An 18,251-nucleotide genomic window follows, 5' to 3' on the forward strand; every position below is an offset into this window, starting at 1 on the left:
TCCTAGGGCAGCTCTCCAGCCTCTGACTCTCACCTGACACCCAGCTCTCACTTGTGGCTCCCAGTAGCTGCTAGCATGCGGCAGCGGCCACACCCCGGGCAATGGCTTCGACAGGCCAGCCAAACCTTGTGAGGGTAGCCATCGGGGCATCAACCCCTGGTGAACCAGGGCTTTGCTCACCCAGCATGTGAAGACTGCTTCGGCGGAACAGGCGGAAGAAACCAACAAGAAGGTTCAACGGCTGAGATGGCGACGCAGCAAAGCACTGTGGAGTGCTTAGGGCGTGTTGGAGCACAAAAGACAACAGGGCCATCCAATGCAGCTGAGGAAGTCTCCAGGTGTAACGACTTTTCGTGCCACTGGACCCAGGCTTCCAATACCGAGAGAGTGGGACTGTCTCTGTGCATCGGCTTTTCCACTTAAATCTTCATGCACAAGTGTCTTTGTGCACACTCATCTATACACCATAGATGAAAACACAAAGACAATCGTCATTCTCGGCTTCTGAGAGACTACTACCATGGATGGCCTCTGCATTGCTCAGAGGAGGGGAATACGAGTGAAGCCTGGAAAATAGTGGTATAGTTAGACTTTCACGAGTGTGAAGGAGAGTAGTAGAATTATAATGAGGTTGCATAAAATCTGGTATAGTGGAAGGAATCTTGGATTTTAAGTCAGAAGACCAATGACTCAAATATCAGCTCTCCTTGGCTGCCATTTAAACTCTATGAATCTCAGTTTCTTCCTCTTTAAGACAGGGCCAATGTTACTTGTACTTTCTATTTCAGATGGTGATGATGAGGACAGTGATTTGGAAATTATAAATCACTACATTATTCTGTGTTGATATTTTTGCTTGTAAGGCATTTCCATATATATATATATATACAGGCACAGGCCACAGATACATACATATATATAAAATAAGAAAATAAGTTCAGGAGTGGAATGGATAAGAGGAAGCTAGTAAGCTTGTTCTTAGGTTGTTGTTTTTTCGTTGTTGCTGTGCATTTTTCTTCCATTATTTGCAAGACGATTTTGAGTGGAGGTAAGGGTGGGAGGCTTTTATTTTTAAAGCCTTATCTTAAAGTCTTAGAATTGATACTAATATTGGCTCTAAGGCAGAGGAATGGTAAAAGCTAGGAAATTGGGGTTAGGTGACTTTCCCAGGGTTACACAGCTGGGAAGTGTCTGAGGACAGATTTGAACCTCCTGTCTCCAGGCCTGACTCTCTAGCCACCCAATCACCTAGCTATACTAGTGGGGGTTTCTTGACCGAAAGGAATCTTGACAGCTTAATGGAAGAACAGCCTCCAAACTGATGCTGATTAGGAACAATTTAGCAATTCAACAAGGTTTAAGAAAGACAAGAAAATTTTAACCATAATTCACAGAGATTTTTTCCTAAGCCTGAAGACTATCTAGTTGGAGCATTTCTGTATTCCATAGAGACTGGCAGATGGCAAAAGTTAGCTTCTTCTTCCAGAAAGAAAATATTCATTTTATACAAGTCTCAGCACAAGAGGCATTTATGAAAGCAAAGGTACTAAGGATGATCCTGCCTACATATATACTGTTAGATGATCATGTGTATTAGGATTGGGTTTTTTACCCCCATAGAACTTGTGCTTTAGGCTAAATGACCCAATACAGGCACATGCCTTTAGTTATGAGAAAGAGAGGCCATTTTTTCTTCTAAGGACTGCAAAGTGGAAGAAGAATTCCATTCCTATCACATTCATTATTTGGAGTGATTGCAGAACCAAGATAAAAATGCCAAGCTGGCATGCAAGACTGGTAGGTAGTAAAATGATGCATGCATTCTGCAGAGACCATACAACATGTGACACTATAGTCTAGGCTCCTGGAGAGCAGGGACTGTCTTTCACTTCCTTTTGTGTCCCTAGCACTTAGTACAGTAGTTGATTGATTATTGATTGATTGATTGATTGAAGACTAGAGAGAAGAAGTGCAATGACATATGAAGACAGGGGCAGTCCTGAAGCAGGGGCTTTTCCATTACAGGGACACTCCTAGAAGAGTTCACTCTTGATATTGATAGGGTATTTTAGTGGAGTATATCTCAAGATTTTGGTAAAAACATTTCATTACCATTTTTCTGTCTATGCTATTTGATTAAGTGTTTTTGTTTTGAATTAATGGTGTCCTTCGATTAGCAAAATTAAATCTAATGATTAGGCTTTTAATCTAAGGTTTTAAGTGGCTACACACTTCCTGGGTTTCTTGTTCCTGGGGTAGACTGGTAGGGGAGACCACCACACAAATATTGGGATGTCCTCTGCTGATTCTTTGGGAAATTCTTAATAAATGCTACTTACTTACTAGGACAGTCAAGGGGAAAAATGACAAATTCATTTAATTACAGGTGTCATTGTCAGTAATAATGTAGCTTGAGATATCCTTGGGTAATAAACGAAATTGTAAAATATGCAAAAATTACTGCATTTGTAATAATCCCTGCTATTTCTTCTGTACCTCAGAGTTGGCAAAATATTCTCATCTCTGCCTCCTGGCCTTTGGGTCTCTCAGTGCTTCAGAGGAGAGAGCAAGAAAAGAAGTATGGAACCTCCATGGCCAACCAGAGCACTGAGTCATGGCCTTGGCATTGGGAAGCAGGAGGTGTTCTTCTCAGCCAGTTTGGGGAGCAGAGGCTCCTCTCCTAGATGTTGAGTTGGAAAGTGGGTGCTTGTATTCGTAAGAATCAGCAACGTAGAGATGGGAATCCAGTTCAGCTCCGTTTCTTTTCTACTTGAGAAGGCTGAGGGTCAGGATAGACCCATGACCATTTAAGGGTCATTCTTTTTTTGGGGGGGGTTGTTGGGTGTAATGGTGGCTATATCATTTTTTTGATCCTTATTTTCTTAGCACCTGGCTCAGAGTCTTGTACATTGAAGGCATTTAATAAGTGTTGGGTAAATTGAATTGAATTCACTTGTGTGGGTGGAGAATGATTACAGGAGAATTAGCAATGTCAGGAAGGAAGCCATGTGAAGTCACATCAACCAACATCTTTAAAAATCAACTTCTTGGGGGCAGCTGGGTGGCTCAGTGGATGGAAGGACAGGCCCAAAGATGGGAGGTCCAGGCTTCAAATCTAGCCTCAGATGCATTCTAGCTGTGTGACCCTGGGCAAGTCACTTAACCCCCATTACCTAGTCCTTATTGCTCTTCCACCTTGGAACGAATACACAGTATTGATTCTTAGATGGAATGTAAGGGTTTCATTTTTTTTAATTAAAAAAAGAAAAGGACAGATATGGTGACTGGTCACTCATTCTGTCTAGTATAATAGGAAGAATATTGTATTTAGAACCCAGGGGTTTGGATTCAAATCCTGAGTTGGCTTACTAATTACTTTAAAAAGTGTGGTGTGAATTGAATTGAATAGTGTAGATAGAGAATAATAGCTAGGATGGCTGGCCATGTTAACTCACCTCAACAAGTCCTTATTAATTAACTAAATGTTGTTTAGTTATTTTTCAGGCTTGTCCAACTCTTTTGACCCCATTTGGGGTTTTCCCAGCAATGATACTGGAGTAGTTTGTCATTTCCTTCTCCAGTTCATTTTATAGTTGAGGAAGCTGAGGCAAACAGTGTAAAATGACTTAGCTAGGATCACACAGCCGAGACCAGATTTGAACTCAGGAAGATGAATCTTCCAGACTTCAGACCTGGCACTCTATGCACTGTGCCCTTTAGGTGCCCCAGCGAAATACATACTAGGTGCCAGGCACTATATAGGGTGGAGACATATTATTCCCATTTCCCAATGGTGTTCATTTGAGGGATTATCCATGAGAGTTCTATGAGATTTGGGGTATCATTCTCTTCTCTAAGACCAAGTTTCCTCAACTGTAAAATAGACAGGCTAAACTAAAGAACTAAATGCTTTCCAGAGTCCAGATAGAGTCCAGTCCAGATAGAAAAGCAACTCTTATGATCCTTCAATTTCAGATAAAGAAAAAGCTGTCGAATTATTAAGAAAAGACTTGATTAAGGTAAGCGGAGTCATAAATTCGGAGACATAAATAGGAATCTTTGAACTTGGGGTAAATAGCATACAAGATGTCCAAGAAAGACAATACAAAAAGCTTTTTGGGGAGTGACGCAGGAGTAGGTAAAAACTCCAGGAGAGAAACCCAAGGCTTCTGTTGGTGGCTGTTGTGGAGCTAGCAGGGATGAGTTTGGGCAGGGTCAGGGGAGACAAAATGCAATCAAATAGTCCTCTTTTAACTAGCTGCCATGCGATCTATTTCTATGCTCCCCCAAAGGACTGCAAATGCTGTCAGAGTCCTCTAGATTCACTAACCTCCAAATTGAGTGTCTTGAGGCAAATGCTCTGGGGCCCCACCATAATTACAGCTATGCTAGAACTTACATCCATTTGCATCTCCTTCTAATAATGTTTCCACTGCACTACACTGCCTTTCCTAACACAAGAATGGATGAAAGAATGAATAGTCCAGAAATAACTAGATGCCGTTAATGTAAATTACAAATGATTTTTTGAAAAAAAATGTACTAATGTACATCCACAATCTGAGCAAATTAGAAAGTGACCTATAAATATTTAATTGTTATGTATGATTATTCAAGATTCTCTTTCAAGAAGCCCACATACACTCTGCCAAAAAGAGTTCATTAGCCACTAAATACAGCTAAAGGATGTGTACCCAGTAGTCTATTAATGTAGTAGAGAACTTTGAAAAAGTTTTATTCCATACCAATTTTTGAGAACTTCACAGTTCTCATCATTAAGAACATCACATCATTAAGATGAATTATTTTAGCCATTATCATTTGCTAGCTCTAAATTATTCGGTCACTCTGCCCTGCTTTACTGCTTATACTGATTTTTATTTCTGAATCTACATTATTACCTCATTGTATACTGGAATAGCCACTGCTACTTTAGAAATTGATGTTCCTTCTCCTTGGGAAAATTATTGATAATCACTTAAAACGCTGCCTATATTTCTTAGTTCTTTACGACACTCTAATATTTTCTCCCCTCCCACTCCTGCCATTTCAAAAAGTTGTTGGAAATTCTGAGAACTGAAGCTTAGTAATAAAGCAGTGTATTCCAAATTGAAGGGGGGGGGGCGGAGTTCAGAACAGAGGACTCTAATTCTGTCTTAGGGAAATCTTCCTTGCAGGTATCAACAAAAACTAGAAGTACAATATTGATTCCATATGGGCATTGTCTTTATACATATACACTGCAGTATGGGCAGATCTGTAATGTGAAGAATGGATGATCTTGTACACTTTAGCTCAAAATCCTATGATCCCACAAGAAAGATTTATAGTTAATGTATAGTTTTCCTATACATTTGAGAATTTACCATAAAATATTTTATAGTTAACAATAAACCTGTTTTAAATCAATTTTACTTGGTTGCTATGACTGCCATGGCACTTCCAATGAACTTTTCCATGCTATCTCTGTCCCATTATGAACTTTCAATCTTTTCATTCCCAAATACCCACACAAGGTAGCAGGTGAGAAACAAAATAGAATGTGATGGGGAAAAAAAGCTTTAGTCTTGGAGATGAAAAGATCTGACACTGAATCCTTCTGATGATCATGAGAAAATCCTCGACCTGCCTGATCTTGAGTTTTCTCATTTTTGAAATGGGAATAATACACATGGGTCAATGGGGATATGATTGGGGTTATAAATCCTAAATGATAACCCTAGTGCAAACATACATAATATGGAAGTAGGTCTTGACCAATGACACATGTAAAACCCAGTGGAAGTGTGTATTGGATATGGAAGGGGGTTGGGGGAAAGGAAGGGAAAGAACATAATTTTTGTGATCCTGGAAAAATGCTCTAAATTAATCAATAAAATTTAAAAATAAATAAAAAATAAAATGGGGATAATAATAACTATGCTATCTACACGCACACACACAAACACACACACACACAACCCATAGTGATATATGACTAGAAATAATATGGGGAGAGTAAGAGGTAACTATTATGCATTGGACAGATCTTGTATACTATAAGTATCCAGGTAATGTTAAGAATTTAGACTGTCTCCAGGATAAGGAAGCAGACCCCTTATGGACTATTATAAACATAAATGGGCAAGGATTCAAAGCCACTCATATGGCAAGATCTACACTGTGGGAGAGAATGTTTTGATCAATGATATGATCAAATATGAAGCCACTTAACTCATGCATTTGTTATGGTCAAATGAGAAAATATTTTTGAATTTTAATACATTACATAAAGATTATGTCTTCCTGCTTACTTTGTACAATATAGTTCAATAGTGTCAAAACCTGTAATTTAGTTGGTTTAGGAAATTATGGTGAAGAAACCCTTTCTTATCCATGCAAAATGCCAACTGCTGTGCAAATTTACAATCTTAGGGCACTGAGAAGATAAATTACTTGCCCAGTTTATGCATCCAGAAGGCCACAGAAAGACGATAGAGTTGGGCTTCAGAGGACCGTAGAGGTCACTCCGTCCAATTGCCTCATATTATAGTTGAGGAAGTTCAGAGGGGGAAAGAACCTGACTAGGATCACACAGCTAGTAAATGTATGAAATGGAACCAGAACCCAAGCCTTCCTGCCTCTAAGATCAGCAATCTAGTCATTGTGCCATTTTAGGTCTAAATGGCAGTTATTATGATCTTTTTTCCCCCTTTATTTCAGGTACAACAATAAACTCAACAAGGAAGTCGACTTGCTTGCTACTTCTGATTTCCTTAGAGCTAATTCATTGTTAATAGTTTAAATGGACAGAAGCAGCATGGAGCACACTAGCAAGAATCCAAAGTTTAGGATCAGAATAGGTCTGACTCCTAGTCCTGGTATTCCTAATTATGTCACCAGGGGCAAATTTCATTTTATTTCTTGTAACTTAGGTAAAATGAGGATAAATCTTCCACCACAGAGCTTGGGGAGGAAACTGCTTTGCAGGACTATAGATTTGTAAGTTCTTATTATCTTTAAGCTTCAAGAGGAAGAGGAAGAAAAATGGGACCTGGAGTCAAAACACATCGATTCAAATCCCATCTCCTGCACATATAAGACCTGAGCAAGTCACTTAAATCTCTCTGAGCGTGAGTTGTCTCCTCTTTAAAAGGTCGGGGTGAACAGAAGAACAAAGGTTTTTAGCCTTTTTGGTTACAGGTCTCCTTTGGTTCTAAAATCTCTCCTCCCATGCTCCTTAGATTCTTTTGTGACCTTCCTTCCCAATTCCTTCCCAAGCTGTGTTCTCCTTTCCCTTCCTTCCCTTCCCCTCAACAGGCATTTCTAGCTAGGTAGGCTATCCCTTCTAAGGTCAGTCCAATTCCTTGCTAAAGTTGCCGAAAGTTGTCATTTATTTTTATGTTTTGCTCCATTGCCTTTGAAGTGCCTTTCTCAATTCTCAGCCCTCCTCTGGGCTGTTTCTGTAGCATGACCTACTTTACATTCTAATTCACCATACCATTGTGCCCTCTCCTTCTCTCTTTCAATTTTCATTTTCCATTTTCTTTTGTTTTTAAATTGTTTCCATCTACTCCACAGTTCCCCCCATGCTCATCTCTCTATACATCCTAAAGATGGCCCTTTAGCTGAAATGTCACCTTTAATCTTTTTTCCTTCTTCTAGTGTGAACTTTATTAATAAGTGCTAGTTTTGTTTAATTTGAAGCTTACGCTGGAGCTCAGCAGGAGTCAGGCCAGCAGACTACGATCAAATTTTGTTTTGTTTTGCCATTTACAATCCTGTCCCACCCTATGCCATCTTGCATCTTGTGGCTGGAAACAATTTCCATTTTTTTAATAGGTCGACCAAAAGTTGAATTTAATCACAGCAATAAAAATGAGGGTATTTTCAACATGGGTATGCTGCTGGTGACTTTCAAAAATCAAGTTATTTAATTCACACTGGGCTATCCTGCATCTTGGTCAATGAATATAGATTTTCAGGATGTGGAAACTATGTAAACTATGTTAGGGCATGCTTCCCTTAGTACATGCATTTAAAAGGAAATAAGATTATTTTAATGCCTGCTAAATTGTTCATCTTTAAACATTTGCACATCAAACTATTTCTTTGGAACCACTAGAAGGGAAACTGCAGGCAAACAATATTTTCTTCATGTGTTCAAATAATATGCATTCTGTATTCCCCAGTCACAGACAGAATTAGAGCAAGGGGGAGGGGGGTATTTATTAGACTAAGCCAAAGGACAATGTGAGAAGGAAGAAACCAAGAGGAAATAAACCATCTCATATGAGAGTGGTCTTAGAGGGATACAAAACAACGTTTATGGAATATGCATTCACAGTTTATCCTGGGTTTAATTTTTGTTCTGGACTGATAAATTGGTGCCCTCCAGGGGACAATGAGATGGCCCGCTGCTTTTTGTTCCAGTACAAGCTGTAGGAAAACATGTTTTGCTGTTTGGCACATGCCTGGCCCTGTAAAAACTGAATCAGGATCTTACACAGTCAGATGGCAACACTGGCCAATGTGGATAACAATTATAATTAGTTTACTTCAGTGTGATTACTTATGGTGGTTAAGATAGTTCACATGAAGAAAATAAATATCCACAAAATGGATTACATTTAATATATGTTAAAACTCAAAGACAGGGATTAAAGTTAATAAAATATCACCTACTATGGCAATATATACTATTCCATGGCAAAATGAGTTCCTTTAAAAAATCTAAATCAGTGGGATATAACAAGCCATCAGTAGCTCACTTTACTGTTTTTTATTTCAATACTTTGTTATTAGGGTTAATTATCAACTGCTGAGAAAGAACTGGTTATCAGATGGCCATACAAAATTTTATTTCACTACTCTGTTATGGAAGAAAAGCAACCATGGCATATTAATAATTAAAGAATTATGACAATTTAAATGATTAAAAAGTCCATTGTAAATAACATAATTGGAAATTAATTTTAAAATAATTAAAATAAAGTACTTATTTATAAAGTTTGCATGAGATAAGTTAGGTACCTGGTAGTGTAGTCAGGAACATAACACAGGCTCATGTTCTGACTTTGATACAAGCTGCCTGTGTGACCCACAGGTAAATCATTGGGCTTCTAGGTGCTGGAGATGCTCTAAGATAAGGTATAGGACAGATCTACATTGAAGGAAGTAATTTCCCTATAGGAATAACACCACAGATCCATTCTCTCCTCCTCCCTTCCATCCCAGATACCAACTATTAGAAATGATTGGGTTAACAAACTAAAATGAAACAATCATGAACTCTGCATACCTTTCAAGCATATGTGACTGATACAGAATATAATTGATGAAACCCTGCCCATTTCCTTTGCCTGTCTTCATCAAAGATGCTCTTGAAACATGTAGAATTTTGTTGAGATGAATAAATGAATGAAGAAAGCATTTATGAAGCACTATATGTCAAGCATGAGGGATACAAACAAAAAAGTCATTGAAAAAGTCTTGCTCTCAAGCTCACATCCCAATTAGAGGAGACAACACATAAAAGAAAGTTCAGCTGCTGGTAGTTTGAAAAGTCTTATAGTCCTCCATTTCATCTAATCTAAAGGATGTTGAATCTCACTTCCAAACCATGTGAGAAGTCAACTACTCTGGAGAAAGGGTATATGCCTCCAGGGGTGGTGGTCCTTCCTACTCTATAGCTCTCCTGGATGAGATCTACATCAGAAAGTAGTTATATTATTTAGAACTCTTGATTTTTTAATTGCCTTTTTGTTGTTTTTTTGTTTGTTTTTTTGTAATAACAGACAAGATTTCTGCCACCCTTCCACATGTTTTGTGTCCTTTTTCCTTCTTAAGTCTTTGGAATGTATTCCTTAATGTTCTAAAGATTTTGTTGTGCTTCGTATGCAGTCCAGTAGCTCTTCCCATTTTATTTATCTAGGTATTATTTCTACTTTCTTAAGTAGAAAAGAAGTAACTGTGATGGTGGAATCTGAATGTGGCATCTCAAATGTCATTGGCAGAAAAAAAATTAAGAAATCTTGAAATATCTTACCCATTAAAAAAGTCACTGTTGTCCTTTAAATTTTTATCTTTTAGTACTCTCTGAATGACCTAATTTAGGGTCATTTGCTTTTTATTTTTTAGGGACTTATACAAATGATATCTAACAATACATATTTCCCATGTTTGTCATGTGAAGCAAGAGAAATATTGCTTACACTGGAGAAAAAAATCATGGTGGAAACAAAGTGAAGAATGATGTGCTTCATTTTGCATTCAGACTCTAACATGTCTTTTTTTGGTGACGGATAGCCTTTTTCATTATGAGTTCTTTGGAGTTGTCTTGGATGCTTGCCTTGTTGCCATAGTCATTCATAGTTAATCATCATACACTAGGTCTTTTGCTTTCTGTAGACTTATTTTTCCTTCATCTGCTTCTTGTTATTTTATAAGGTGATACCTGCTTGGATCTTCCACAATAAGATTTTTCAAAATAAGTTTTTATTTTAAATTGTTGGTGCTTATGGCTGTCCTATCTTTATGGTTATCAGTTAATCAACAACCATTTATTGAGCTATAGGGAGCACATTCGATAATGTTCTGGTTCAGAGTCAGAATGACTTTTCTTCATCACTTCAAGTCTGATTCTAGATAATTAATAGCTCTTAGAACCTGGGCAAATCACTTAACCCTGTTTGTCTCAGTTTTCTCATCTGTAAAATTAGCTGAGGGGCAAAATATTCCACCATCTCTGCCAAGTAAACCTTCCAAAAAGAGGTCATAGAAAATGACTAAACAACATGGGTCAGACACCGTGCTAAGTGTAGAGGATAAAAGGAAAGTGAAAAAAACAAACAAACATTCCTTCCTTTTAAGAAGCACATGGTCTAAATAAATCAAAGTTAAACAGATGTGGTTTCTAGGTTTTTTCTATTTTCCCCTGTGGCAATTTATTTACCTCATTTTAAATTTGTTAGGACTTAGAAATATGCAATGTCAATGTTTATTCTTTATTCATTTCCCAATTTTTAATGTCAGTAGATTGTTTAAAAACAATCAGAATTTGAATTGCCTGGGTTAGATGACATATATTTTCATTTTTCCTTCCACTTTAATCTAATCTGATTAAATTTGATCTTGGCTCTAGCAAGTCGGTGAACTCTGTGCACGTAGAAAATTGATGCAAAAATGACCCACACTGACAGAATTGTTTTCTGTACTGTAAACTATAATCCATTTCACTTTTTCCGATGTTATTTTTAAGTCACCATTTTTTCACCTCTATTTTCTTGAATAAGACATTCATGACACATAATCTTCAAACTTTGGCCTCTTTCATTTATTACCTCTGAATTATGTTTTCTAATATCAATATTCCCTTATGAACATTCTCATATTAAATTCTCCAGGTATTGTTGATGACTATAATTTACATGGTAGATGCCACTCTTTCCTGATGGAAGGATTCTCCTCAGAGGAAGTTTCCTGTACTATTGGATTTATTTATCCTCTTCCACCCCCACAAAAAATTCTCATGTTCTTCTTCATCTTTTATTTCTCTAAATGACTTTAATTATTACTTATTAGAGACAGCTGATAGGACGGTAAGTAGAGCACTAGGATTTGAGCCAGGAAGATTTGAGAATTACATCTCTGACTATCTGTGTGATAGCTAAGCCACCTAACTTTGGTTTGCTTCAGTTTCCTCGTCTATAAAATGGGAATAATAATGACACTTACATCCCAGAGTTATTTTGAGGATCAAATAATATGTTTGTAAATAATATAATATTTGTATTTAGCACAGTACTTGACATGTAGTAGGCTCTATGTAAATGCTTATTCCCTTCCTTTCCCTCTTCTTATTTAAATATTTGGTCAAATTCTAGAAAATGTTTCCATAGTAATCTGATTGGTATAGAACCAAATCAACCTAGCAACTTGGTTCTTTATAATATGCTGGGTTTTATTATATTGGTATGATGCTGTCATCAACACTGACCCTTGCCTCAATTACTAGTTTTCCTTTAACTTCTTTAAAAATCTTTCTCCGTTGCAACTACAGTGAGGAAGCATGATGTAGAGTGGAGAGCTAGGTTTTCAATAAGAAAGATCTGGGTTTAATCTCATGTCTTCTTACTCCAGATCTTGGGCTCTATCTACTTCATCTTCCAGCTCTTTATAGTAGGCACTTTGAAAAAACAAAGCAATAAAGGAAACAATCTTGGTTTCAGGAAGAGCTGGATTCAAATTAAAGAAAAATATACTGTAAGCATTCAGAAAGAAAGAGCTCATTTCAAATGCTATGAAAAGTCTTCTGAAATGGGGCTTGCAATCCAGAGTAAGCATAAATTAAGCAATAAATGGGTCCAATGAATTCAAGGGTTTGGTCCATCACTTAGCTTTAGTTCTATAAGCAGCGATTCATACACCAAGAGTATCTCAGAAACTGAGATTTAGGACAAATCATATATCAGTGGCATGCTGGTAAGTGTTTAGCAACCAGCTCTGGGGGGCAGGGGAAGGGGAAAAGGGGTGGGTAAAAGTACCCCAAACTCATTTATAGACTTAATTTGCATAATTAACATTTTCTCCCTTATTTTATATCTAGACAATCAATCATACAATAAATCAAGCCATTGTTTGCAATGTTTGCTATTTTTTGTATAATGATATATGGTATATGTTATACGTATATAATGATATATGGTATATGGTATAAATGATAGCATAAATTATCTCATTTGCCTCTTTGTTCTGCTTCTAGCAAGCTGCTACAGTCACTATCCATTGAACTTGCTTGTCAACATTAATATGGAAAGGGAAGGCAAAGTATTAAAATAAGATTATCTATTTTACTATTTGCAATGCGGACTTTACATGTTTCCTATACATTTTCCCCCAAACACTCTATCTCAGGTAAAAATTTCCATAGAATTTTGCACACAGTTGCTAATAAATTAACATTTTTAAATAGGCTTGGTGAGTTTGGTAGCGGCCTTGATCATAACAAGTGATGTTAATATAGTGTTTTACATACAGTAAGTATAACAAGAAATATTCTTCCCATATTACAGATGGGTAAAACCAAGGCAAAGATGGGCCAAACAATCTGGCCCTAGTCACACAAAAGGTAAGTATCGGAGATCCTTGCTGACTCTAAATCTATGGTACTTTTTTCACTTCAAAACATTGCTTTCCATGTTTATGGAAACAAGCCATAGCTAGAGTTTGTACTTCTCACCTGTCTCAGGTATTGAGTCAATTATAAGTTGCTGGTGTTTAAAATTGCTTCTGCAAGATATGGAGGTCCCATTGACTGGGAGAGGCAATTACTGTTAGAGACGGCCATGAAATATATTCTTTGTTGTACCCTCCTTAACAGCTACTCACATTATTTGCCCCACCATTGAAATACATTGCAGAGACATTTCTGTTTTTCTGATGGGATTTAATTTCTCGTGGATTTTAATATTTCCTTTTGCCAAACTATTCCATGATCTACAACCATGCACTTTTCTCCCATGTGCTTCTTTCAGGAGAACACAGCATGAAAACACTGTGCTGATTTCTAATTAACAAATAGCACCCTGAGGTCTTGGGCTTCTGTCTCCGGTTTAATTACAGCTGTGAAGAGAATGTAATGAAACTGAGGAGAGTGTCTCTACATGATAAACAACAAGGCTTGGTTCCATTGTTAGTTAATCGGGACTGTGAAAGCTCAGATGGTTAAAAAGTACCAGAGGAGCACAGGGATTCGCTTTTTACTGCAAGGACTCATACCTGATGGAGGGCAACCTCTTCCTTTAGATACCTGAAAGCTAGTTCATGACATGCTAGAGATCAAAGAATTAGTCCTCTGGCTCTCATGAAGAGTTTTACAATAAATAAAACTCGATGGCTCATTTAAAAATCCCACATAAAATGAAAAACTAGGGTGAGAGCAATTTAAATGTGCCACGCTCAACTCACCAGAGTAGCAAATAGATGATAGAGAATAAAGTAGATGGCGACCACAGGTGCCCACATGTGGCCTACAGCATTGAGAGTCTGGTCCATGACATCTACCCATCCTTCCTGGGTAAGGATCTGGAACATCGACATGAATGCCTAAAAGAGGAAAGAATGAAGACTCTTAAGTTGCATGCCTTAGGACTGAATGGTAAGCCCAATTTCAAATTGTAGCTAGTGAGGTGAAGAAGAGGCAGGACATTGGTACCCTGACACCCAGACCTGTTCATTACAAAGAAACTTCAAGTAACAAATTTGTGAGTAAGAATCTTGTTTAATGAATTAAACATTTGATGCTGGAAGGTGAGAAACAGAAAATCATTCACATAGTTATCCAACAAATATTTACTCAGTTGAAGTCATTGCCAAAAAGGAAAAGAAACAAAAATATCATGTGGTCCCTGCTTTATGGAGCTCAGAGTCTGGTTGGGCAGATAATCAATGAGTATACATACTTTTATTGATATGTTTTGTTTAATGCCAAAGTATTCTTCCCCTTCCTAAGGAGTAATTATAATGAAAAAAAAGAAGGGGAAAATAATTTAGCAAACTCAATCAACTGATAAAAAAAAAAGCCTGATACTATAAAATGTGAGAATTAAGGTAAGATTTGAAAACACAACAAGAAGCCTAGAACCTGTCACCATGGAATCCAGAAACCCAAAACTTGTAGCCCAGTAGGTAGCGGGTCAGTCTGGTAAGCTTAAGCCCCTGAGTTCTATCCTCAGAAGGAGGTTGTGATATAGTGGGAGAGGCTTCTGGAGGCCAAAAGAGTCCCTCAGCTTGGGCTTAGCCTCCACCTCAAGTGGATTGTCATTTACTTTAGGGTCCATTATTCAGTCTGAAACTGCTAGCTTCAGATTCCTCTCAGGGTGAATTCTCAAGGGAACAGGGAACAAGTACAAGCTTTGGGGTCTCCAACTTACAAGTTAGTCCTATATTTTGGGGTCCATCAGATCTTACGAGGCTACAAGTTTGGGGTTTCTAGATTCCATTTTGACAAGCCATTAACACATACTCGCTGAGTAAAAACACGTAAAAATTGTTCCCTCTACTCCTATGCTTCCTTTTCTTATGTGATGACTTTTAGGGTCTCAGAACTGAACTACTGCTCCATAGAGATGAGTAGAAACTCGATATACTTCATTGATGCTCATTAGACATGGGATAGATGGCTGTGCTGCATATCAATGGATCAATTAAAGAACACTTATTAAGCACACACTGTATGTCAAGCACTGTTCTTGGCACTCGCAATGAAAGTGCGATGAACGAAATAGTTCCTTTGCACAAGGAGATTATGGGGTGCTTAAATTCTCACTCACCATTATTCTGCCTAAATGGAAGTTTCCCTAGGACGTACCTCTGGAAAACTGCACCTGAAAGTCTAAAAAGCACCCTTAATTTGCCCAAGGATTCACCCTCAAATTATATATACTGACTCAGAAATATTGACTTATATACCCTCAATTTCCATAACTTGCATTAATCAATAACTCCAAAGTTCCAAGCATTTTTTCAAAGTAAACACTAATTCTCTAACTAGTACCTAAGTTCTGTGTTTCACCACAAACATCTGCAAAGGAGGCAGCATCTAATCCTGTCATTTTGTACCCTGGGAAAAGAAGAGAATGATTTTTGATAATTGTAAACTGGTATGAGCATTTTTTCACTGAAGCATACAGGGGTTATCTTTGTAATGTCCATCATACAAAGAGCGGTTAAAGAAAGGCAGTATTTTTTCTGTGGGGTAGAAAGAAGGAAGGCTTAATGGAAGAGTTGGCATTTGCTCTGGGTTCAATGGGTTAGTAATTGGACAGGTGCATGTTCTGAGAGAGGGTAAACTTGTTAGAGAAAACAATATGAGCAAAGGTATGGTGGTGAGAAACCATGGGATGTGCTTTGGGGACAGCAAGTCATTTTTTTTTTTTGGCTCTAGTTTGAAATAGACTACTGGGATATAAGCCTAGAAAGGGATGGTAGAATTTGCTTCAGAGGTGTGCTGGTAAATGTTTAATAACCAGTTCTTTAAAAATGTACATACATTTTAAAGTTTAATCTACATTATTAACATTGTCTTAAGTTTAGAAAACCAATGATAAAATAAATGGAGCACTGATTTATAGCTGACTATCAAGGTGTAAATGCTCATAATGAAAACTTAATGGCAGCAGAACTGTTAAGTTATCCAGCATACCTTTGATTAGGACTAAATTTTGGAGGACACCGGATGCAAAGCTGGAAGGTAATAGGCAGCCATTGAAGGTTTTTGATCAAGATCAGTTAACAGGCATTTATAAAGCACTTACTATGTACAAGAAGACACTGTGCTAAGTGCCAAGAAAACAAGGAATAAGCAGAAAAATGGTTTCTGCCTTCAAGGATGTTACATGGTATTTGAAAAGTTATTTTTTATTAATTTTATTAAATATTTCCAATTACTGGAGGTTGCATTCTAAAGGGGAAGACAACCCATAAAGAGATGTAAAAAGAACAACACATAAAAGAGAGGTTAAAAAGGAGTCTTTGTGTATTTGTGTGTCTGTGGGAGAGGAAGGTACCAATGCTGGTACATGGTAGACAAAGTTCTGGGGAGATTTAGCAGTGCAATCTGGAATCAGAAGATGGCATCTATAGTGTGGGGCTTCTTCAATTGGAGGTCCTTGGAAGAACTAGACAATCAGAAGGACAGCCCTAAGGCATGGAGAGTACTTCCAAAGGGAGAAGTAAGTCTTAGGAGGGCCACACCTCCAGGCTGAAGAGGTTCCTGTGGCAATGCAGAGAAAAATCCTATGGATATGTCAGCAGTTAATGTTGGAGATAGATGTGATGAAGATAACATGATCAAAACGATACACTTAAAGTTGTTTTTCTAGCTTCTTTTAGCAAATAATATTTTTAAAAATTGGGAGAGTGGTTTGTTTTAGCTTTTATTTTCCTCATATCAAGCTACCCATTTTAAATTTCTAGTAGATTATTCTGTTTTTGTCTTTGAATCACAACATGTTATTTACAGCATACTAGAGTTGCATGTCTAAATGCTAATATGACAACACTAATAACCCTAATTTTGCTTTTATAGCACACATCTGCCAAACCATTGTAGACATCACATTAAATACATTGATTTTAAAAACACTAGAAAATTATTAAATGATATTGCCATGCCAAACATCTTAATAACAAACACATTTTATGCTTTAAAAATGGCCTAAATCCAAGGCCCTGGTGAAGGCTAAAAAAATAAGTAATTTCTCTCAGCCAGGCTTTTAAGGTTCACTCTCATTATGACAATTGAAAAATAGTAATGCTTATAAAATGCAATGTTTAAAAGCAAATGGCACTATCACAATGTATCAGAGCTAGAAGGGACTAAAGAGATCAACTATTCTAACTATCTATTTTTACAGATAAAGAAATTGTGGCAATGAAAGTCAAATGACTTGCTGAAGGTACCAAAGCCACTAACTGGCAGGTTTGGGATTCAAATCTAGGTCTAAAGATATCAAAGTCACATCTTTCTTACATGTACAAGGCATCAAACAATGTGATATATACACTGGGAACTCAAAGGCAATAAGAAAACAGTTCCTGTCTTTTAATAGTTACTATTTGAATATACAGAAGGGGCAGGTATATGGATGAATACAAAATATATCAAAATAAATTTATACCTATATACTACAGAAAAATAAGAAATTTGGAGTCCTGGGGTAGAGGGAAGAAAGTACTCACAATTAGAGAGTCAGATAAAGCACTATGATGTGGCAACAAAAAAAAGCTCATATGATATTGGACTACATTAAGAAAATCAGAACTTTTAGGAATAAAAAAAGGGTTACTACTTCTGTAATTATGTACAATTATACCACATCTGGAATATAATGTTTTAGAATGGTAGAATCTGAGAAGTTCAATGGTAAGTTGTGTTTTGGAGTAATCTAATGATCTGCTAAGTGGAAATGAAGAATAAGAATCTTCAGGTATGGGGGCTACATTGGAGTTTTCCTTGAGAATTTCTTGAAATATCATGTCTAGTCTCTTTTATTTAATTCATGGCTTTCAGATACTCCAATAATCATTAAATTATCTCTCCTGGACCCATTTTCCAGGTCAGTTTTTTTCTAATGAGATATTTCATATTTTCTTCTATTTTTTTTCATTCTTTTGGCTTTGTTTTATTGCCTCTATATGTCTAATATATAGCTTCTGCTTGCCCAATTCTAATTTCTAAAGAATTACATTCTTCATGGAGACAACTTCTT

At 37.1% G+C, this 18,251-nt stretch overlaps 1 protein-coding gene across 1 annotated transcript in view; it reads right to left on the reverse strand.

The window, feature by feature from the left end:
* The window catches only part of NALCN (sodium leak channel, non-selective), a 514,200-nt gene that overhangs the window by 173,197 nt on the left and 322,752 nt on the right, over window positions 1-18,251 (reverse strand). The window contains exon 14 of the mRNA XM_007501336.2: window positions 13,948-14,085. Within this exon, the coding sequence (XP_007501398.1) occupies window positions 13,948-14,085 (138 nt within the window). The remainder of the gene's footprint in view (window positions 1-13,947; window positions 14,086-18,251) is intronic.

Source organism: Monodelphis domestica, chromosome 8, assembly GCF_027887165.1.
Source record: "Monodelphis domestica isolate mMonDom1 chromosome 8, mMonDom1.pri, whole genome shotgun sequence".
Taxonomy (NCBI): Eukaryota; Metazoa; Chordata; class Mammalia; order Didelphimorphia; family Didelphidae; genus Monodelphis; species Monodelphis domestica.